The following is a 17,997-nucleotide window of genomic DNA, read 5'->3' on the forward strand; positions in this document are numbered from 1 at the left end:
TGACTACGATGAGAACTGGAATGTGTGTATCACCTTAAAGTGGATTGTATTAGTTTTACGTCCTTTTAACAGCCATGGTCATATAAGGACGTACCAAGCCTATTAACAGTCAGGGTAATTTAAGGACGTACCAGGCATATTAACAGCCAGGGTCATTTAAGAACGTACCAGGCCTATAAATAGCCAGGGTCACATAAGGACGTACCAAGCATATTAACAGTCAGGGTAATTTAAGGACGTACCGGGCCTATTAACAGCCAGGGTCATTTAAGGAAGGACCAGGCCTATTAACAGCTACGGTCATTTAAGGACGTACCATGCCTATTATCAGCCAGGGTCATTTAAGGAAGGACCAGGCCTATTAACAACCAGGGTCATTTGAGGACGTACCAGGCCTATTAACAGCCAGGGTCATTTAAGGACGTACCCGGACTATTAACAGCCAGGGTCATTTAAGGACGTACCAGGCCTATTAACAGCCAGGGTCATTTAAGGACGTACCCGGACTATTAACAGCCAGGGTCATTTAAGGAAGGACCAGGCCTATTAACAGCCAGGGTCATTTAAGGACGTACCAGGCCTATTAACAGCCAGAGTCATTTAAGGACATACCAGGCCTATTAACAGCCAGGGTCATTTAAGGACGTACCAGGCCTATTAACAGCCAGGGTCATTTAAGGACGTACCAGGTTTGTTGGAGGAAAGCCGGAGTATCAGGAGTACCACCTGACCCGACAAAGAAAAATAAACAAATAAACCATCATCAATTTGTTTTAATTTCAGTATTTTAGACCTTGTTTAATTGAAAATCTAACATTACATTTCAATAATATAAACATGTATCTGATTTATACACGATGACATTAATTGAAACGTTATCACATAGCATTGGTTTACTTTATGGAACAATGAATAAAGCAATGAAGCGTAAAAAACTGGCTTTCTTTTTCAAGGTTATAAAGGAACCCGAAAGCACAGGACCATGATATTAAATTGATAACGAACGCATTTTAATGAATCAATTTTACGAAATTCTGTTATCAAGGATGCGTGGATAGAAATTAATAACGCCAAAAATGGTCCGTACAAATAACTTATATGCTGTAAATAATTCTGAGATGGTGGAGAGCGAACATTTGTTTCTTTTCATACCTGAATGTGTCAATGAAACCTACAATGAAAATGCAATACTATTGTTTATGATAAATAGGAGTAGTTCTTAAAGAAGAACTATTGACGGATCGCCAGCTGTCAGTCAAACCGGAGGAGACTTTACATTTTGTATTGTATATGTTACAATGTTTGCTCCGACATTGAATGGATACACATGCATTTTTGAGCACGAGGTATTGCTACATTCTAGCTGGCGATCGGTCAATCGCAACAAACATGCACATTTATATATAATAACAAAAACATATGTTGACAGAAAACACTCAAATATCACATGTATATTATAATAATATCAAATCTGTCTAAATAATGTATTATCCATTACCATTGTAATAAGGTGCTTGCACAGTTGACGAAAAGAAATATACAAAAATAAGCTTCAGTGACATCCATTATTTATAGTTATACATGAGATTTTATTGAATCATATAAAAATGTGTTAATATCCAGCTTGAATCGAATAACGTCTATTGGATTAACATAGTCTTTTAATATTTATTTACACGCAATTTGCACGTAGTTCATGTCTTAAACACAAAGATTCTTCGTTAATCAACACAGAATAAAATGCAAGGAAAGTATCCGTAATTATAATTACTGCAACATGAGGTCAGATAAAAGCAAACGAGAAACAATTAATAACATCAAATGCTCTTTCTTCTTCTTACAACGGTCAGACTTACACGAAACAAATATATTGTGAATACAAAACAACGCTATTTCAAGTAGAATATAGTCAAATTGATCTTGCAACTAACGGACGTATAGTTTTACGATCTGTGATCTGCTGAAGGCAAGGAACCAACCAACCAACTAACGGACATATAGTTTTACTACCTGTGATCTGCTGAAGGCAAGGAACCAACCAACCAACTAACGGACGTTTAGTGTACCTGTGATCTGCTGAAGACAGCGAACCAACCAACCAACTAACGGACGTATAGTTTTACTACCTGTGATCTGCTGAAGGCAAGGAACCAATTAACTAACGGACGTATAGTTTTACTACCTGTGATCTGCTGAAGCCAAGGAACCAACCAACCAACTAACGGACGTATAGTTTGACTACCTGTGATCTGCTGAAGGCAAGGAACCAACCAACCAACTAACGGACGTATAGTTTTACTACCTGTGATCTGCTGAAGGCAAGGAACCAACCAACCAACTAACGGACGCATAGTTTGACTACCTGTGATCTGCTGAAGGCAAGGAACCAACCAACCAACTAACGGACGTATAGTGTTACTACCTGTGATCTGCTGAAGGCAAGGAACCAACCAACCAACTAACGGACGTATAGTTTGACTACCTGTGATCTGCTGAAGGCAAAGAACCAACCAACCAACTAACGGACGTATAGTGTTACTACCTGTGATCTGCTGAAGGCAAGGAACCAACCAACCAACTAACGGACGTATAGTTTTACTACCTGTGATCTGCTGAAGGCAAAGAACCAACCAACAAACTAACGGACGTATAGTTTGACTACCTGTGATCTGCTGAAGGCAAGGAACCAACCAACCAACTAACGGACGTATAGTGTTACTACCTGTGATCTGCTGAAGGCAAGGAACCAACCAACCAACTAACGGACGTATAGTTTGACTACCTGTCATCTGCTGAAGGCAAAGAACCAACCAACAAACTAACGGACGTATAGTTTGACTACCTGTGATCTGCTGAAGGCAAAGAACCAACCAACCAACCAACAAACGGACGTATAGTTTTACTACCTGTGATCTGCTGAAGGCAAGGAACCAACCAACCAACTAACGGACGCATAGTTTTACTACCTGTGATCTGCTGAAGGCAAGGAACCAACCAACCAACTAACGGACGTATAGTGTTACTACCTGTGATCTGCTGAAGGCAAGGAACCAACCAACCAACTAACGGACGTATAGTGTTACTACCTGTGATCTGCTGAAGGCAAGGGACCAACCAACCAACTAACGGACGAATAGTTTTACTACCTGTGATCTGCTGAAGGCAAGGAACCAACTAACCAACTAACGGACGTATAGTTTTACTACCTGTGATCTGCTGAAGGCAAGGAACCAACCAACCAACTAACGGACGCATAGTTTTACTACCTGTGATCTGGTGAAGGCAAGGAACCAACCAACCAACTAACGGACGTATAGTTTTACTACCTGTGATCTGCTGAAGGCAAGGAACCAACCAACCAACTAACGGACGTATAGTTTGACTACCTGTGATCTGCTGAAGCCAAGGAACCAACCAACCAACTAACGGACGCATAGTTTTACTACCTGTGATCTGCTGAAGGCAAGGAACCAACCAACCAACTAACGGACGCATAGTTTTACTACCTGTGATCTGCTGAAGGCAAGGAACCAACAAACCAACTAACAGACGCATAATTTTACTACCTGTGATCAGGTGAAGGCAAGGAACCAACCAACCAACTAACGGACGCATAGTTTTACTACCTGTGATCTGCTGAAGACAGCGAACAAACCAACTAACGGACGCATAGTTTTATTACCTATGATCTGCTGAAGGCAAGGAACCAACAAACCAACTAACGGACGCATAGTTTTACTACCTGTGATCTGGTGAAGGCAAGGAACCAACCAACAAACTAACGGACGCATAGTTTTACTACCTGTGATCTGCTGAAGGCAAGGAACCAACCAACCAACTAACGGACGCATAGTTTGACTACCTGTGATCTGCTGAAGGCAAGGAACCAACCAACCAACTAACGGACGTATAGTGTTACTACCTGTGATCTGCTGAAGGCAAGGAACCAACCAACCCAACTAACGGACGTATAGTTTGACTACCTGTGATCTGCTGAAGGCAAAGAACCAACCAACCAACTAACGGACGTATAGTGTTACTACCTGTGATCTGCTGAAGGCAAGGAACCAACCAACCAACTAACGGACGTATAGTTTTACTACCTGTGATCTGCTGAAGGCAAAGAACCAACCAACAAACTAACGGACGTATAGTTTGACTACCTGTGATCTGCTGAAGGCAAGGAACCAACCAACCAACTAACGGACGTATAGTGTTACTACCTGTGATCTGCTGAAGGCAAGGAACCAACCAACCAACTAACGGACGTATAGTTTGACTACCTGTCATCTGCTGAAGGCAAAGAACCAACCAACAAACTAACGGACGTATAGTTTGACTACCTGTGATCTGCTGAAGGCAAAGAACCAACCAACCAACAAACGGACGTATAGTTTTACTACCTGTGATCTGCTGAAGGCAAGGAACCAACCAACCAACTAACGGACGCATAGTTTTACTACCTGTGATCTGCTGAAGGCAAGGAACCAACCAACCAACTAACGGACGTATAGTGTTACTACCTGTGATCTGCTGAAGGCAAGGAACCAACCAACCAACTAACGGACGTATAGTGTTACTACCTGTGATCTGCTGAAGGCAAGGGACCAACCAACCAACTAACGGACGAATAGTTTTACTACCTGTGATCTGCTGAAGGCAAGGAACCAACTAACCAACTAACGGACGTATAGTTTTACTACCTGTGATCTGCTGAAGGCAAGGAACCAACCAACCAACTAACGGACGCATAGTTTTACTACCTGTGATCTGGTGAAGGCAAGGAACCAACCAACCAACTAACGGACGTATAGTTTTACTACCTGTGATCTGCTGAAGGCAAGGAACCAACCAACCAACTAACGGACGTATAGTTTGACTACCTGTGATCTGCTGAAGCCAAGGAACCAACCAACCAACTAACGGACGCATAGTTTTACTACCTGTGATCTGCTGAAGGCAAGGAACCAACCAACCAACTAACGGACGCATAGTTTTACTACCTGTGATCTGCTGAAGGCAAGGAACCAACAAACCAACTAACAGACGCATAATTTTACTACCTGTGATCAGGTGAAGGCAAGGAACCAACCAACCAACTAACGGACGCATAGTTTTACTACCTGTGATCTGCTGAAGACAGCGAACAAACCAACTAACGGACGCATAGTTTTATTACCTATGATCTGCTGAAGGCAAGGAACCAACAAACCAACTAACGGACGCATAGTTTTACTACCTGTGATCTGGTGAAGGCAAGGAACCAACCAACAAACTAACGGACGCATAGTTTTACTACCTGTGATCTGCTGAAGACAGCGAACCAACCAACCAACTAACGGACGCATAGTTTTACTACCTGTGATCTGCTGAAGACAAGGAACCAACCAACCAACTAACAGACGCATAGTTTTACTACCTGTGATCTGGTGAAGGCAAGGAACCAACCAACCAACTAACGGACGCATAGTTTTACTACCTGTGATCTGCTGAAGACAGCGAACCAACCAACCAACTAACGGACGCATAGTTTTACTACCTGTGATCTGCTGAAGGCAAGGATCCAACCAATCATGGTGTCAGGTGTCTTGTTTAAGTCTTATGTGGCTTTTTTATTTCTTTATTCGCTTATTAACTTTTGGATTTTACACCAAGTCAGTCATATCTGTAGCAATTTATATCAATTTATATCATATTTTTGCTGTAGAAATATTGCAAATTAGTGGAAATCAGGATGAGAATATAAAAAAGTCTCCCATTTGGTAGGTAATGCCTAACTAAGCATATATGATTCTACTAAGAGTATTAAAAAATATCACAAATCTATAACACACATGGATGTCTCTTGACACTAACAACATTGTTATGCGTACAAAAACATTTTTTATCCTATTTCTATTTCATTTCTATATTTGTTAAAAGAGAGTTTCCACTCGCGATAACTTAGCGTCATTATAAACGTTACCTGATAACATTGAACATTCAGTAGTTGTTACATGTATGATGATACATTTGTATTGAATAACAACTGCCCAAACCAAATAAGGCGACATTGTCCAAGATTTTTAGAGCCAAATGAAAATGAGAGCTAAAGGACTTTAAGTCTAACTTGAATGCAACACTCTATTTAAAATAAAATATCAATGGTATATATTATCACACGTACATAGTTATATTTTGTTTTAGACGACATCAAAATAACATGTTTTGTCGAGTTAGTGAAATATTATACCCCTGTATCGCTGTTAAAAATGATGTTACACGGTGACACCATTGATAAGTAAGATCAGTAAGTAGCAGTGATGATGTTCTACCTGTAGTGATAATCCATTCAGATATTGACATAATCTTTGATCCTCTCGTAACTGTCCTTTATCTATATATCTTGTCCATTGTAAATTCCCTTCAACATGATGTTTTTCCTTAAGTATGTATATGCTTAGACCGCTGTGGTAACGCATTAGGGCGTTACAATATGCTAAAAAATATAAACATCTTTCAAGTATAAAATTTTCGTTGTTTCAAAAAGTCCAACTCCTTAAGTATGGAGTGACGTATTAAACGGCCCCTTCAGAGTTGCCTATGCTTTCCGTCAGTCGTCTGTCGACAGATTTATACATTTCTATCACCTACTAAATTGATTAGCATGTTCTTCTGCACATTTCCTTCATATTGGTAGTCTTTATGGAACTGTCTTCCTTCCACTGGACCCCAATCCTCATCAGGTTCACTCGATTTCTTAATTCTCTGCAATGACACAAATAAATCAAGTCATTCACCTATCAACAATTTAACGATATACTCAACAATACTGATCACGCTTATTAACCCAGTATCATTGTTTTGTTTCGGCATCTGTTGCCTCCGTTCTTGTTCACACTAACTAAGACTAATGTATTGAAGAAACAACGTATAGGAAGTACACTTATGATACTTCAGATCAAATATCGTCTGGACAATATATTTCCCTGACAAGTGCATATTATTGACTACATTTAAAGATAGATTCATGCTTCACGATTTCATTTCGCGACATATATATCAGAGTTGGTATTTTGATATTACTTTGTTTTAGAACAATCGGTAGAGTGATTTCCCTTTGTTTTCGTGTAATTTTGCGACATGTCTTTTAGAGTCGGTATACTGATATCACTTTGTTTCAGTGTAATTTTGCGACATATCTAGAAGAGTCGGTATATTGATTTCCCTTTGTTTTCGTTAAATCTCGCGACATGTCTATTAGAGTCGGTATACTGATTTTACTTTGTTTTCGTGTAATCTCGCGACATGTCTATTAGAGTCGGTATACTGATTTTACTTTGTTTTCGTGTAATCTCGCGACATGTCTATTAGAGTCGGTATACTGATTTTACTTTGTTTTCGTGTAATCTCGCGACATGTCTATTAGAGTCGGTATACTGATTTTACTTTGTTTTCGTGTAATCTCGCGACATGTCTATTAGAGTCGGTATACTGATTTTACTTTGTTTTCGTGTAATCTCGCGACATGTCTATTAGAGTCGGTATACTGATTTTACTTTGTTTTCGTGTAATCTCAAGACATGTCTATTAGAGTCGGTATACTGATTTTACTTTGCTTTCGTGTAATCTCGCGACATGTCTATTAGAGTCGGTATATTGATTTCCCTTTGTTTTCGTGTAATCTCGCGACATGTCTATTAGAGTTGGTATACTGATTTCCCTTTGTTTTCGTGTAATCTCGCGACATGTCAATTAGAGTTGGTATACTGATTTCATTTTGTTTTCGTGCAATTTCGCGATATAGCTCGAACATGAATCACATTTCACGCGAATAATTGTATTATGTATAGAAGTTATAGAGCAAGATGTCAGTGGAAATAACGAAGACGTGAAGTACTGTATAAACGAAAATAAACTGCGATAACATGATATAGTTTACGATACTATACCTAATTCTGATCGTTATATATAGAAACTCTGCGCAATAAAAATTTGGTCTTCAGTGAAATAATGTAAAAAAATATATTGTCATCTCCAATAAAATAGAAATAACAAGACAGGACAAAAAATGGCATTATTAGATTAAAGATGTTTCATACTTGAACAAATGGCCCGTTTCCTTTCAACAGACCGACCACAGCAAAGATAGGGATGGGCAGGATAGGCAGGATAGCAAAGATGTTGCCGATCACAGCTGCATAGTCCGGGTACGTATAGAGGGCTGTGTTTGGGGGGCCGTACTGTGTCACGTTACCGAAGAACACCACCTGGAAATAAACAGCAATATATGCGAATCTGTGTTCGGTATCTATCACTGATGAAAGTTTTATATTTAAGGGAAATGGAATGTGCAAACAGTTGCATCAATATATATTGCTGTTGCGTTTAATACCAGTCAGTGATGTTTTTAGTCAAATGTGTAAATATTTAATGATGATTTAATCTAAATCTCTAATACATATATCATTGGAATATCTGGTTATGAATCGTTATTTTGCTGTTGAGCTGGTTTTAGTGTTCGTGTGAGAAAGGAACCTTAGTTTAAGTCTATCTCCAAAATCATAGAAAGATATTTTATGTTTTTGAAAACGTGCTACTTCGAATAACAATCTTATTCCATTTAATGAATAGGATATTGATATTTGACACAATACACTAGTTTTATATTATGAAAAGGCTGGTTTGCATTATCATAAACTGAACCATATTGACCTTGATAGAGATAATAATCACAGATTGTAATTGTCCATTCCTGTGGTAACAAACTCATTTTGATGTTAACTCACCAATAGGATGAGAGGGGTAAGAACACACCAACATATCCTCATCACCATTGGTGCTGGTCGACCAGTCATTATCAGTATATTTTGACTAAATCTCTCCGCACCTGTAATAATGATTTAAAACGTAGCTCTTACTGAACACAAACAATACTATTACAACGAAATTACTTTTCTCCATCACCAGCTTCTGACCTTGTCTGTGCGCTAATTACAGTTCGTGGCGGTTCCATGTACCGATATTACACGATAAAAATCAATATATTTTACGCCTGTATTAGCTAAGGGAGATAACTTAAATATTGTCACTTACCATATATCCAACTTATAACGATACACTCGAGGAATGATCCCAGCACGATACACAACGATGACGCATACCAGTCGATCAATTGGAATATGTAAATACCGCCCTGTAAATTAACAGTTTATGCCTTTCATAAATATTCTATAACTGAGGCCACACCAAATTAATTTGAAGTCAGTCGGGAGCACTACACGTACATTTTCGGGTTCGAGAAAAAAACATTAAAAATAAATGCAACCCCAGGAAAAAAAAAATCGGATTTATTTTTCGGTCATCCGACTCATTTAGTGCTTTACCGGCGCTTGGAGACGCTTGAATTGCATTGCGGAACCCGGACAGTAAAGGTTTTGTCTGGTATAGATGAATTAACTTTGTTTACGAGAATGGGTGTACTTGATTGTTACCGTTTGGCGCGGGTTTGTTTGATTAATTAACGTCCTATTAACAGCTATGGTCATGTAAGGACGGCCTCCCATGTATGTTGCGTGTATGTTGCGCTAGGTGCGTGTTTTGGGAGACTGCAGTAAATTCATGTCGTGTCTTCTTGTATAGTGGAACAGTTGCCCTTTTTATAGTGCTATATCAAACACGGCTATCGTGGCGATAATGATGAAACTTTGTTGATCTTTTTAGTCGTCTTGTTGACGTTAATTTAATCAATAATGCTGCATCGAACATGAGATTAGATGTCATTCAAGTGATCAAGATATCCACAAACCGGTCAAGACATGACTCAGTTGAAATCTCACAAAATAGTATAAAGTAGTCTATAACAAATGAGCTGCAGTGTAGGTTTGTTGAATTAATTCTACGCCAGAAGGAATCGGTAAATGTTATTAAATCGACAAGTAACAATAATGTGTTCTCACTGTTGATGAAGTCAGCTAGTAAAAAAAAATCCCTACCTAGTAAACCTGATCCAAACAACAATAAATTAACTGGACACCAGAAGCTGAAAGGTGACATAAGTGATTGGATAAGCAACTTTGATGTTGTGGTTTTTTTTTAATTTTTGATTAAAAATTATATTTTATTGTTTAAATTACAATTTTGTTTTTGTTTATGCATGATAACATATATAAACAGAATTATGCAGGATGATTTAAAAAAAAACCCAGTAAACAGGTTTATCAGCGGTTTCGTTATTAATATTTAGTTCCATGGTTCGCTCGCTCGTCTTTGAAACCCTTCGCTCCTAAAAATCCTCAATTTTTTCAATTCCCGAAGAACCACACATTAATTTGGTGTTGCCTTATCATATAATTATTATATCACATGGATCCTATGATTTCCTTATAAAGTTGTAATTACAAGCAAATCACATCCTTTTTGTTGTTTTGTTTTGTTTCGGCAAGAATAATATACATTTTTTTTCACAAAAAAAGCCCCAGTTAATATCCAAGACATGTTATACATCTGAAGGTTGCCGAGGTTGGGGCCTTTGGGTCAGCCTTCAAAACTATAAACAAATGTTCCCACTCAGGAGGGCTCTAATTCACCACACCACTTATATACATGTAATAAACGATTCATCACATTCATTCCATAAACATAGATATTTATAAAAAAACAAAAACAAAAACAAAAAACAACACTTTATCTCAATCTTTCATAATCTATTTATAAATAACGGATAGATAAACCAATTGAAATTTAATAACTGTACTAGAATTAAACAAGAGATCCCAGAGGGATCTTGGCGCCCACCAAAGAATGATCTATGTATGACAATGGAAAGAGGGATCTTTTCCCTGCTTTTCAAACTTGTTCAAACACACTACATATAAAATAAATTTGAAACAGATCGCTATAGTACTTTCTAAGACATAGTGGTAACAAACTTCAACAATGAAATCTAAGATGGCGGCCGGTTTGCCATCTTGTTTACCAATCAGTGCCGAAAGGCATTATGGATCAGTCCTTAAATGTACTATGCACAACTAGGGTACAAGGGGAAACTATGCATGGAATTTGAGAAAGATCCCTTCAGTACTTTTTGAGAAATATTGATAACAAACTTTAACTATCAAAATCCAAGATGGCCGTCAGTCGGTCATCTTGTTTCCGATCGGTCCCAAAATGCAATATGCACAATTAGGGTCCTAGGGGAACCTGTATATGAAATTTGAGAAAGATCCCTTTAGCACTTTTTGAGAAATAGTGGTAACAAACTTTAACCATTAAAATCCAAGATGGCCGCCTGTCGACCATCTTGTTGACCAGTCGGTCCCAAAATGCAATATGCACAACTAAGGTCCTAGGGGAACCGACATATGAAATTTGAGAAAGATCCCTTCAGTACTTTTTGAGAAATAGCAGTAACAAAATTTAACTATCAAAATCCAAGATGACCGCCTGTCGGCCATCTTGTTCACCGATCGGTACCAAAATGCAATATGCACAATTAGGGTCCTAGGGGAACCTGTATATGAAATTTGAGAAAGATCCCTTCAGTACTTTTTGAGAAATAGCGGTAACAAACTTTAACTATCAAAATCCAAGATGGCTGCCTGGCGGCCATCTTGTTCACCGATCGGTCCCAAAATGCAACATGCACAACTAGGGCCCTAGGGGAACCTATATATGAAATTTGAGAAAGATCCCTTCAATACTTTTTGAGAAATAGCGGTAACAAACTTTAACTATCAAAATCCAAGATGGCCGCCTCTCCGCCATCTTGTTCATCGATCGGTCCCAAAATGTAATATGCACAACTAGGGTCCTAGGGGAACCTGTATATGAAATTTGAGAAAGATCCCTTCAGCACTTTTTGAGAAATAGCGGTAACAAACTTTAACTATCAAAATCAAAGATGGCCGCCTGTCGGCCATCTTGTTGGCCGATCGGTCCCAAAATGCAATATGCACAACGAGGGTCCTAAGGAAACAGACATATGAAATTTGAGAAAGATCCCTTCAGTACTTTCTGAGAAATAGCGGTAACAAGAATTGTTAACGGACGGACGGACGGAAGGACAGAAGGACAGACGGAAGGACGGACGGACGGACGACGGACCACGGACGAAAGGCGATTTGAATAGCCCACCATCTGATGATGGTGGGCTAAAAAACAAAACCAGCGCATAAAATGTACAGTATGTATATATTTGTAGGATATATATTCATTTATTATGTTTGATACGTTAAAACATTTAGTAAGAATAATGTTTACAATATATACATAATTTTGACTTAATCGAATATAATTTTTTAGTATTCCAATCCATTCCATTGAAAGGAAACTAGAGAAAGCTTTTAGGAAAATCACATCTCAAGCGCTTTTATTTAGATGTAATAACATTTAAAACGGTTTTTGTTTTAATTTTGGAAAATGTATTCTAAATAGCAATGTTTATTTCAGTTATCTCAACCCAGAGTTGATTACACATATCATACCTGTGTTGCAAATGGTAGGCCTAGAATAAAGAGGATGACACTTAAGGCGGCTGTTAGCTGGATCTTCTTTGTCTTTAGAAGGGACGGGAAAGAATCAACTAGTCCACTGGAAACAGTCTCAAACATGCCGAACTGAAATTAGTTTTTAAAGCGAGCAAGCTTATTATATAGTTTATACCAACATATAAATAAAAGATATTATTGTGTTACAATACAAATATGGATGTAATGATTCATAAAAGATATTCATATTATAGTTTTACTTCTGATCAATTGGTTTACAAGTATATCATAGACGTGACTTTACACCATATCCATATATCATCCATTAACAACATTTGTCTCAAGCGTTTGTGAGTAAGTTCTAATTTCCTATGGATCGTTTATCTTACCTGACTGTCGATGCCTACAGTATGTACTAACTTCGTGTGGATCGTTTATCTTACCTGACTGTCGATGCCTACAGTAAGTTCTAACTTCGTGTGGATCGTCTATCTTACCTGACTGTCGATGCCTGCAGTAGGTACTAACTTCGTGTGGATCGTCTATCTTACCTGACTGTCGATGCCTACAGTAGGTACTAACTTCGTGTGGATCGTCTATCTTACCTGACTGTCGATGCCTGCAGTAAGTACTAACTGCGTGTGGATCGTCTATCTTACCTGACTGTCGATGCCTACAGTAAGTACTAACTTCGTGTGGATCGTCTATCTTACCTGACTGTCGATGCCTACAGTAGGTACTAACTTCGTGTGGGTCGTTTATCTTACCTGACTGTCGATGCCTGCAGTAAGTACTAACTTCGTGTGGATCGTTTATCTTACCTGACTGTCGATGCCTGCAGTAGGTACAAACTTCGTGTGGGTCGTTTATCTTACCTGGCTGTCGATGCCTGTAGTAAGTACTAACTTCGTGTGGATCGTTCATCTTACCTGACTGTCGATGCCTACAGTAAGTTCTAACTTCGTGTGGATCGTCTATCTTACCTGACTGTCGATGCCTGCAGTAAGTACTAACTTCGTGTGGATCGTTTATCTTACCTGACTGTCGATGCCTACAGTTAGTACTAACTTCGTGTGGATAGTTTATCTTACCTGACTGTCGATGCCTATAGTAGGTACTAACTTCGTGTGGGTCGTTTATCTTACCTGACTGTCGATGCCTGCAGTAAGTACTAACTTCGTGTGGATCGTTTATCTTACCTGACTGTCGATGCCTGCAGTAAGTACTAACTTCGTGTGGATCGTTTATCTTACCTGACTGTCGATGCCTACAGTAAGTTCTAACTTCCTATGGATCGTTTATCTTACCTGACTGTCGATGCCTACAGTATGTACTAACTTCGTGTGGATCGTTCATCTTACCTGACTGTCGATGCCTGCAGTAAGTACTAACTTCGTGTGGGTCGTTCATCTTACCTGACTGTCGATGCTTGCAGTAAGTGCTAACTTCGTGTGGGTCGTTTATCTTACCTGACTGTCGATGCCTGCAGTAAGTACTAACTTCGTGTGGGTCGTTTATCTTACCTGACTGTCGATGCCTGCAGTAAGTACTAACTTCGTGTGGGTCGTTCATCTTACCTGACTGTCGATGCCTATAGTAAGTTCTAACTTCGTGTGGATCGTTTATCTTACCTGACTGTCGATGCCTACAGTATGTACTAACTTCGTGTGGGTCGTTTATCTTACCTGGCTGTCGATGCCTGCAGTAAGTACTAACTTCGTGTGGGTCGTTTATCTTACCTGACTGTCGATGCCTACAGTAAGTTCTAACGTCGTGTGGATCGTTTATCTTACCTGACTGTCGATGCCTACAGTAAGTAACATCACAAAGAATAAAACTCCCCAGAGGTGGGGTAACGGCAACTTCATAATGGCCTCCGGGTAGGCTACAAACACCAGACCAGGGCCTGCAAAATACCAACAGCAAGTATAGATCTAAGAACGCGTGATTGTTTTATTGTCATTTATAATGAGAATTGGTCTCCAAACTATCTATCCATTGTGACATAATGAAATGATAGTAACCTGTTGAATTCCTACATTTTATGTATTTATCAATACGTGCATTATCATGATCGTGAAAACATCATTCAAATCAATTTCGTTATATTTACTTTAATTTATTCACATCCAATCATAAGGCCTTAATATACATATAATCATGCGTCCAATATTATATACAATATAGATTGATAGGTTTTAAACATGATACAAGATTCCAATATTCCGCTAACGATATTGTCCATCAGGTTGCATTACAATCCGTATACATTTTTTTTAATAGTGAATACTATTATTCAGTCGCATAAAATTATCTTACCAGCTTCAGAAACCTCCTCCATGGTAAGGCCGGCGTCGTGCGCCATGAATCCTAGGATCGAGAATACGACAAAGCCAGCGTAGAAGCTGCTCAGGCCATCAGCCAGTGTCCCATACATAGCATCCCTACAACAGTAAACGTACTGTCAGCAGGTATAGAAAGGAGAAAATGGAGAATGGTTCAGAAAACCATATACACAAAATACTAAATTGAACTGTAATTAAAATACATATTATTTAATTTTCAATAATAAAGGTAAACGTGCAATGTATTTTCTGAAACTATTATGTTAATGAAAAATATAGGGCTTGAAATTTAAACATTAAAGTGAAAAATATTTGAATTCTTACACGCGGAATTTGATTTTGTTGAAGAGAAATATGAATTGTATTGCATTCTGAAAGAATGTTTGCCACAGAGATAAGAAGGGGGGCAAGGTTTGGGAAACTCTGATGCAATTTTTTAAGAAGATTTAAATGGAATTTTAAAATTAATATAACGTGGCAAAATATGTAAGCAAACGTTAGTGATTTTACCGTATTCTATCAGTCAAATATATAGCCATTTAAATTCAATTAGAATCAAGTTAATTTAGGTTCATTGTATTCAAGGTATATTCTAGCTAACCCGATAATCCGTTTAATTCACTTTCCGGGTTCATGAAATCGTATACTGTTAAAATAGTGTGCGATTTATAACATTAATCCGGAATTTTCATTATTTCGGATATATTATTTACTTGGTAAAAATGCAAATAATTTCGGATTAGCAAGATTAATTAGACTTCTATTATGTTCAACATTCAGTAAATAACATGTTTTAACGACATATTTGAGTAAATGTAAGCGCATATTGTAGAGAAAAGAGCATGCTGAGAATTTCATAGCATCTTTTATAAAAGCATTGAGAAAATCAGAAATTTCAAATCATTACCAAATGTTTTGTCGTAAACTACATTAATTCACAGGAATATTTTTTGCAAATAAAACAGGAATACAATGAATCTAGTATAAAATAGTTTGAATTTTTTATAGTTACTTGATAAAACTACTGATAAATTTGAACATTTGTACAGATAAAATACGGTAATTTCAAAATAGATTTGTGCACACTGGAATTTGGATACCAGTTAAACAGGTACCCGTGCTTTGGGAACATTTGTGTTGGACATATATATGTAATTACTTGAGGATACATTTCTAACGTTACGAGTACCATATCTAAGAGGAAGGACAAGGTCACAACGGATCTGTTCACAGCTCGACATCTTGGCGAACAAACCCCTGCATCAAAATTGGATTATCATACATTACAATGCAATCAATAGAAAGAAATAAACCTAATTAAAACTTAATTAACAAATCTAATAAAAACCAATACATATACAGTGTTTAAACAAAAAAAAGAGAATATACGTATGCATAAAACCAAATCTATAATTCATTTTCTCTTTCATAGTTATTAAGAATATTTTTTTTTAATTTCAGAATAAGTGAGAAAAATGAGATTATTTTGATAAGACCGAGAGATGAAAGGTTTTCGTTTTTGTTTACACAAGTTCTTGGTAAGCCAAAACTCAATAATTGGAAATTTGGTAACCATATTACGTCTTAGGTTTACTAATTGTACTTTATGCAATTCTAACTTATAGCAGACTCTCTAAAAGTTGTGATTTATATACTGTTTTAATTGTTCTTAACATTTTTAACAATATAATCCATCATGATGTCACATTTAATAAAATCAAAAATGCACACATGGAAAAAAAATAATACTTCCGAACGCATGAGCCATATTATGATAATTTTGTTATATTTAATTTGGTATTAAAATCTGATTGATAAGTTAAAACATTATTGGTTATATGTTATACATATTATTTATTTACATCATAGAGAGGTGGGATTTGATTTTCATCTATCAAAAGATGAAGTAGAGAATTAAAAAAAAACCAGCAAATTACATATCAAACATCGCAAATTATCGCAATCACAGACCAATTGATCATAGACATGTTTTAACTAACAGGATAAAATATGGTTCATTTAGAATAGGCATGATAACGCACATAATAATTACGCTGTAAATTGATCAAGGCCAGTTCCAACATGTTTGAGATGATTTCCAAACACTCACACACATCAGTTAACATACTATAACTAATAAATCCATTTTTTACACATCTAAAACCTTACCTTTCGTTAGGTGTACCGACGTTATAAACTACTTCAACTGAAATGGGGTAATATCACAACCTTAATGTATACAGATATTGGTCAATACAAAATGCAATACTATTTAAATAGCTAATTAGATATCATATATGATAAACAAATAAAAAGAATTAAAAATACATTACCATGATTATTTACCTAAATAAAATTTTAATTAATAGCTTGATAATTAAGTAAAAATAAAACCTCACAACTCTGTCGAAAGCCGATTCAATATTGTCAAATTGTTAATGAGTTTCAGTGCCCTATTTGTACTAGTGACTATATCAACCGTTTATGCATCATTATACATGCATTATGTAGCACTATTTGTAACACTGTTGTGAGGTTTTTATTGTTTAAATATCACCCAACACCAAAATCTTCAAGAAACATTTGTACTGAGTTTGAAACTCAGGCAAATACTTCGATCTCATTTGCAACCCAGGGTATCGAAATACACAATTTGAAGACAATAAAAACTGGATCTGTGTTAGAAAATAAGTTTGATAATATTTTACTATATAATTATTAACATAATTTCAGATATGTTTCATTTCAAAATTCTATATATCACCATTTGTTTTATATTCTGCAACTTTTATAATGCAAAGTACATGAATGGAACTTATCTGTAATTATAAACAACTCGTTCTTCAAATTGTGTATTTTTGATAGCTTGTGCGATAATTTCAGTGTACAGATAGTTCATCATATTTGAGTACTTATGTGATTTATCTGTGTAAACATATCCCAGGGATTGCTGAATATACACAGAAACCAGTTTATTAAACCAAAATATCTCCCAAACGGTTTTGGAATTTTGTTGTCTATCCCAATAAATGCGAGATTAGAAAACAGTTTGTATCAGCAGTATGATTTCCTATTATGTATTAAAGTTCCAGGATATTTTCGTGGATGACTGGTTTACATGTTTGTAGCTGGATTTGCACAACCAAACAACAAAGGACGCATGTGTATATCTTATTCATATCGAG

At 37.1% G+C, this 17,997-nt stretch overlaps 1 protein-coding gene across 19 annotated transcripts in view; it reads right to left on the bottom strand.

The window, feature by feature from the left end:
- Positions 1-758: 758 nt before the first annotated feature.
- Positions 759-17,997, bottom strand: part of LOC138316334 (sodium- and chloride-dependent glycine transporter 1-like) — a 29,269-nt gene continuing 12,030 nt past the window's right edge. For 6 of the 19 annotated variants that reach the window (XM_069258015.1, XM_069258019.1, XM_069258018.1 and 3 more), the window contains exons 8-14: positions 14,787-14,911; positions 14,261-14,373; positions 12,465-12,596; positions 9,076-9,175; positions 8,769-8,869; positions 8,082-8,249; positions 759-6,747 (exon numbers count right to left, since the gene is read on the bottom strand). In XM_069258015.1, the coding sequence (XP_069114116.1) occupies positions 6,613-6,747; positions 8,082-8,249; positions 8,769-8,869; positions 9,076-9,175; positions 12,465-12,596; positions 14,261-14,373; positions 14,787-14,911 (874 nt within the window). In that variant the 3' untranslated portion in view covers positions 759-6,612. The remainder of the gene's footprint in view (positions 6,748-8,081; positions 8,250-8,768; positions 8,870-9,075; positions 9,176-12,464; positions 12,597-14,260; positions 14,374-14,786; positions 14,912-17,997) is intronic. The other 13 variants (XR_011207630.1, XR_011207631.1, XR_011207637.1 and 10 more) reach the window with 13 other exon arrangements.

The sequence above is a fragment of the Argopecten irradians genome, chromosome 2 (genome assembly GCF_041381155.1).
Source record: "Argopecten irradians isolate NY chromosome 2, Ai_NY, whole genome shotgun sequence".
Taxonomy (NCBI): domain Eukaryota; kingdom Metazoa; phylum Mollusca; class Bivalvia; order Pectinida; family Pectinidae; genus Argopecten; species Argopecten irradians.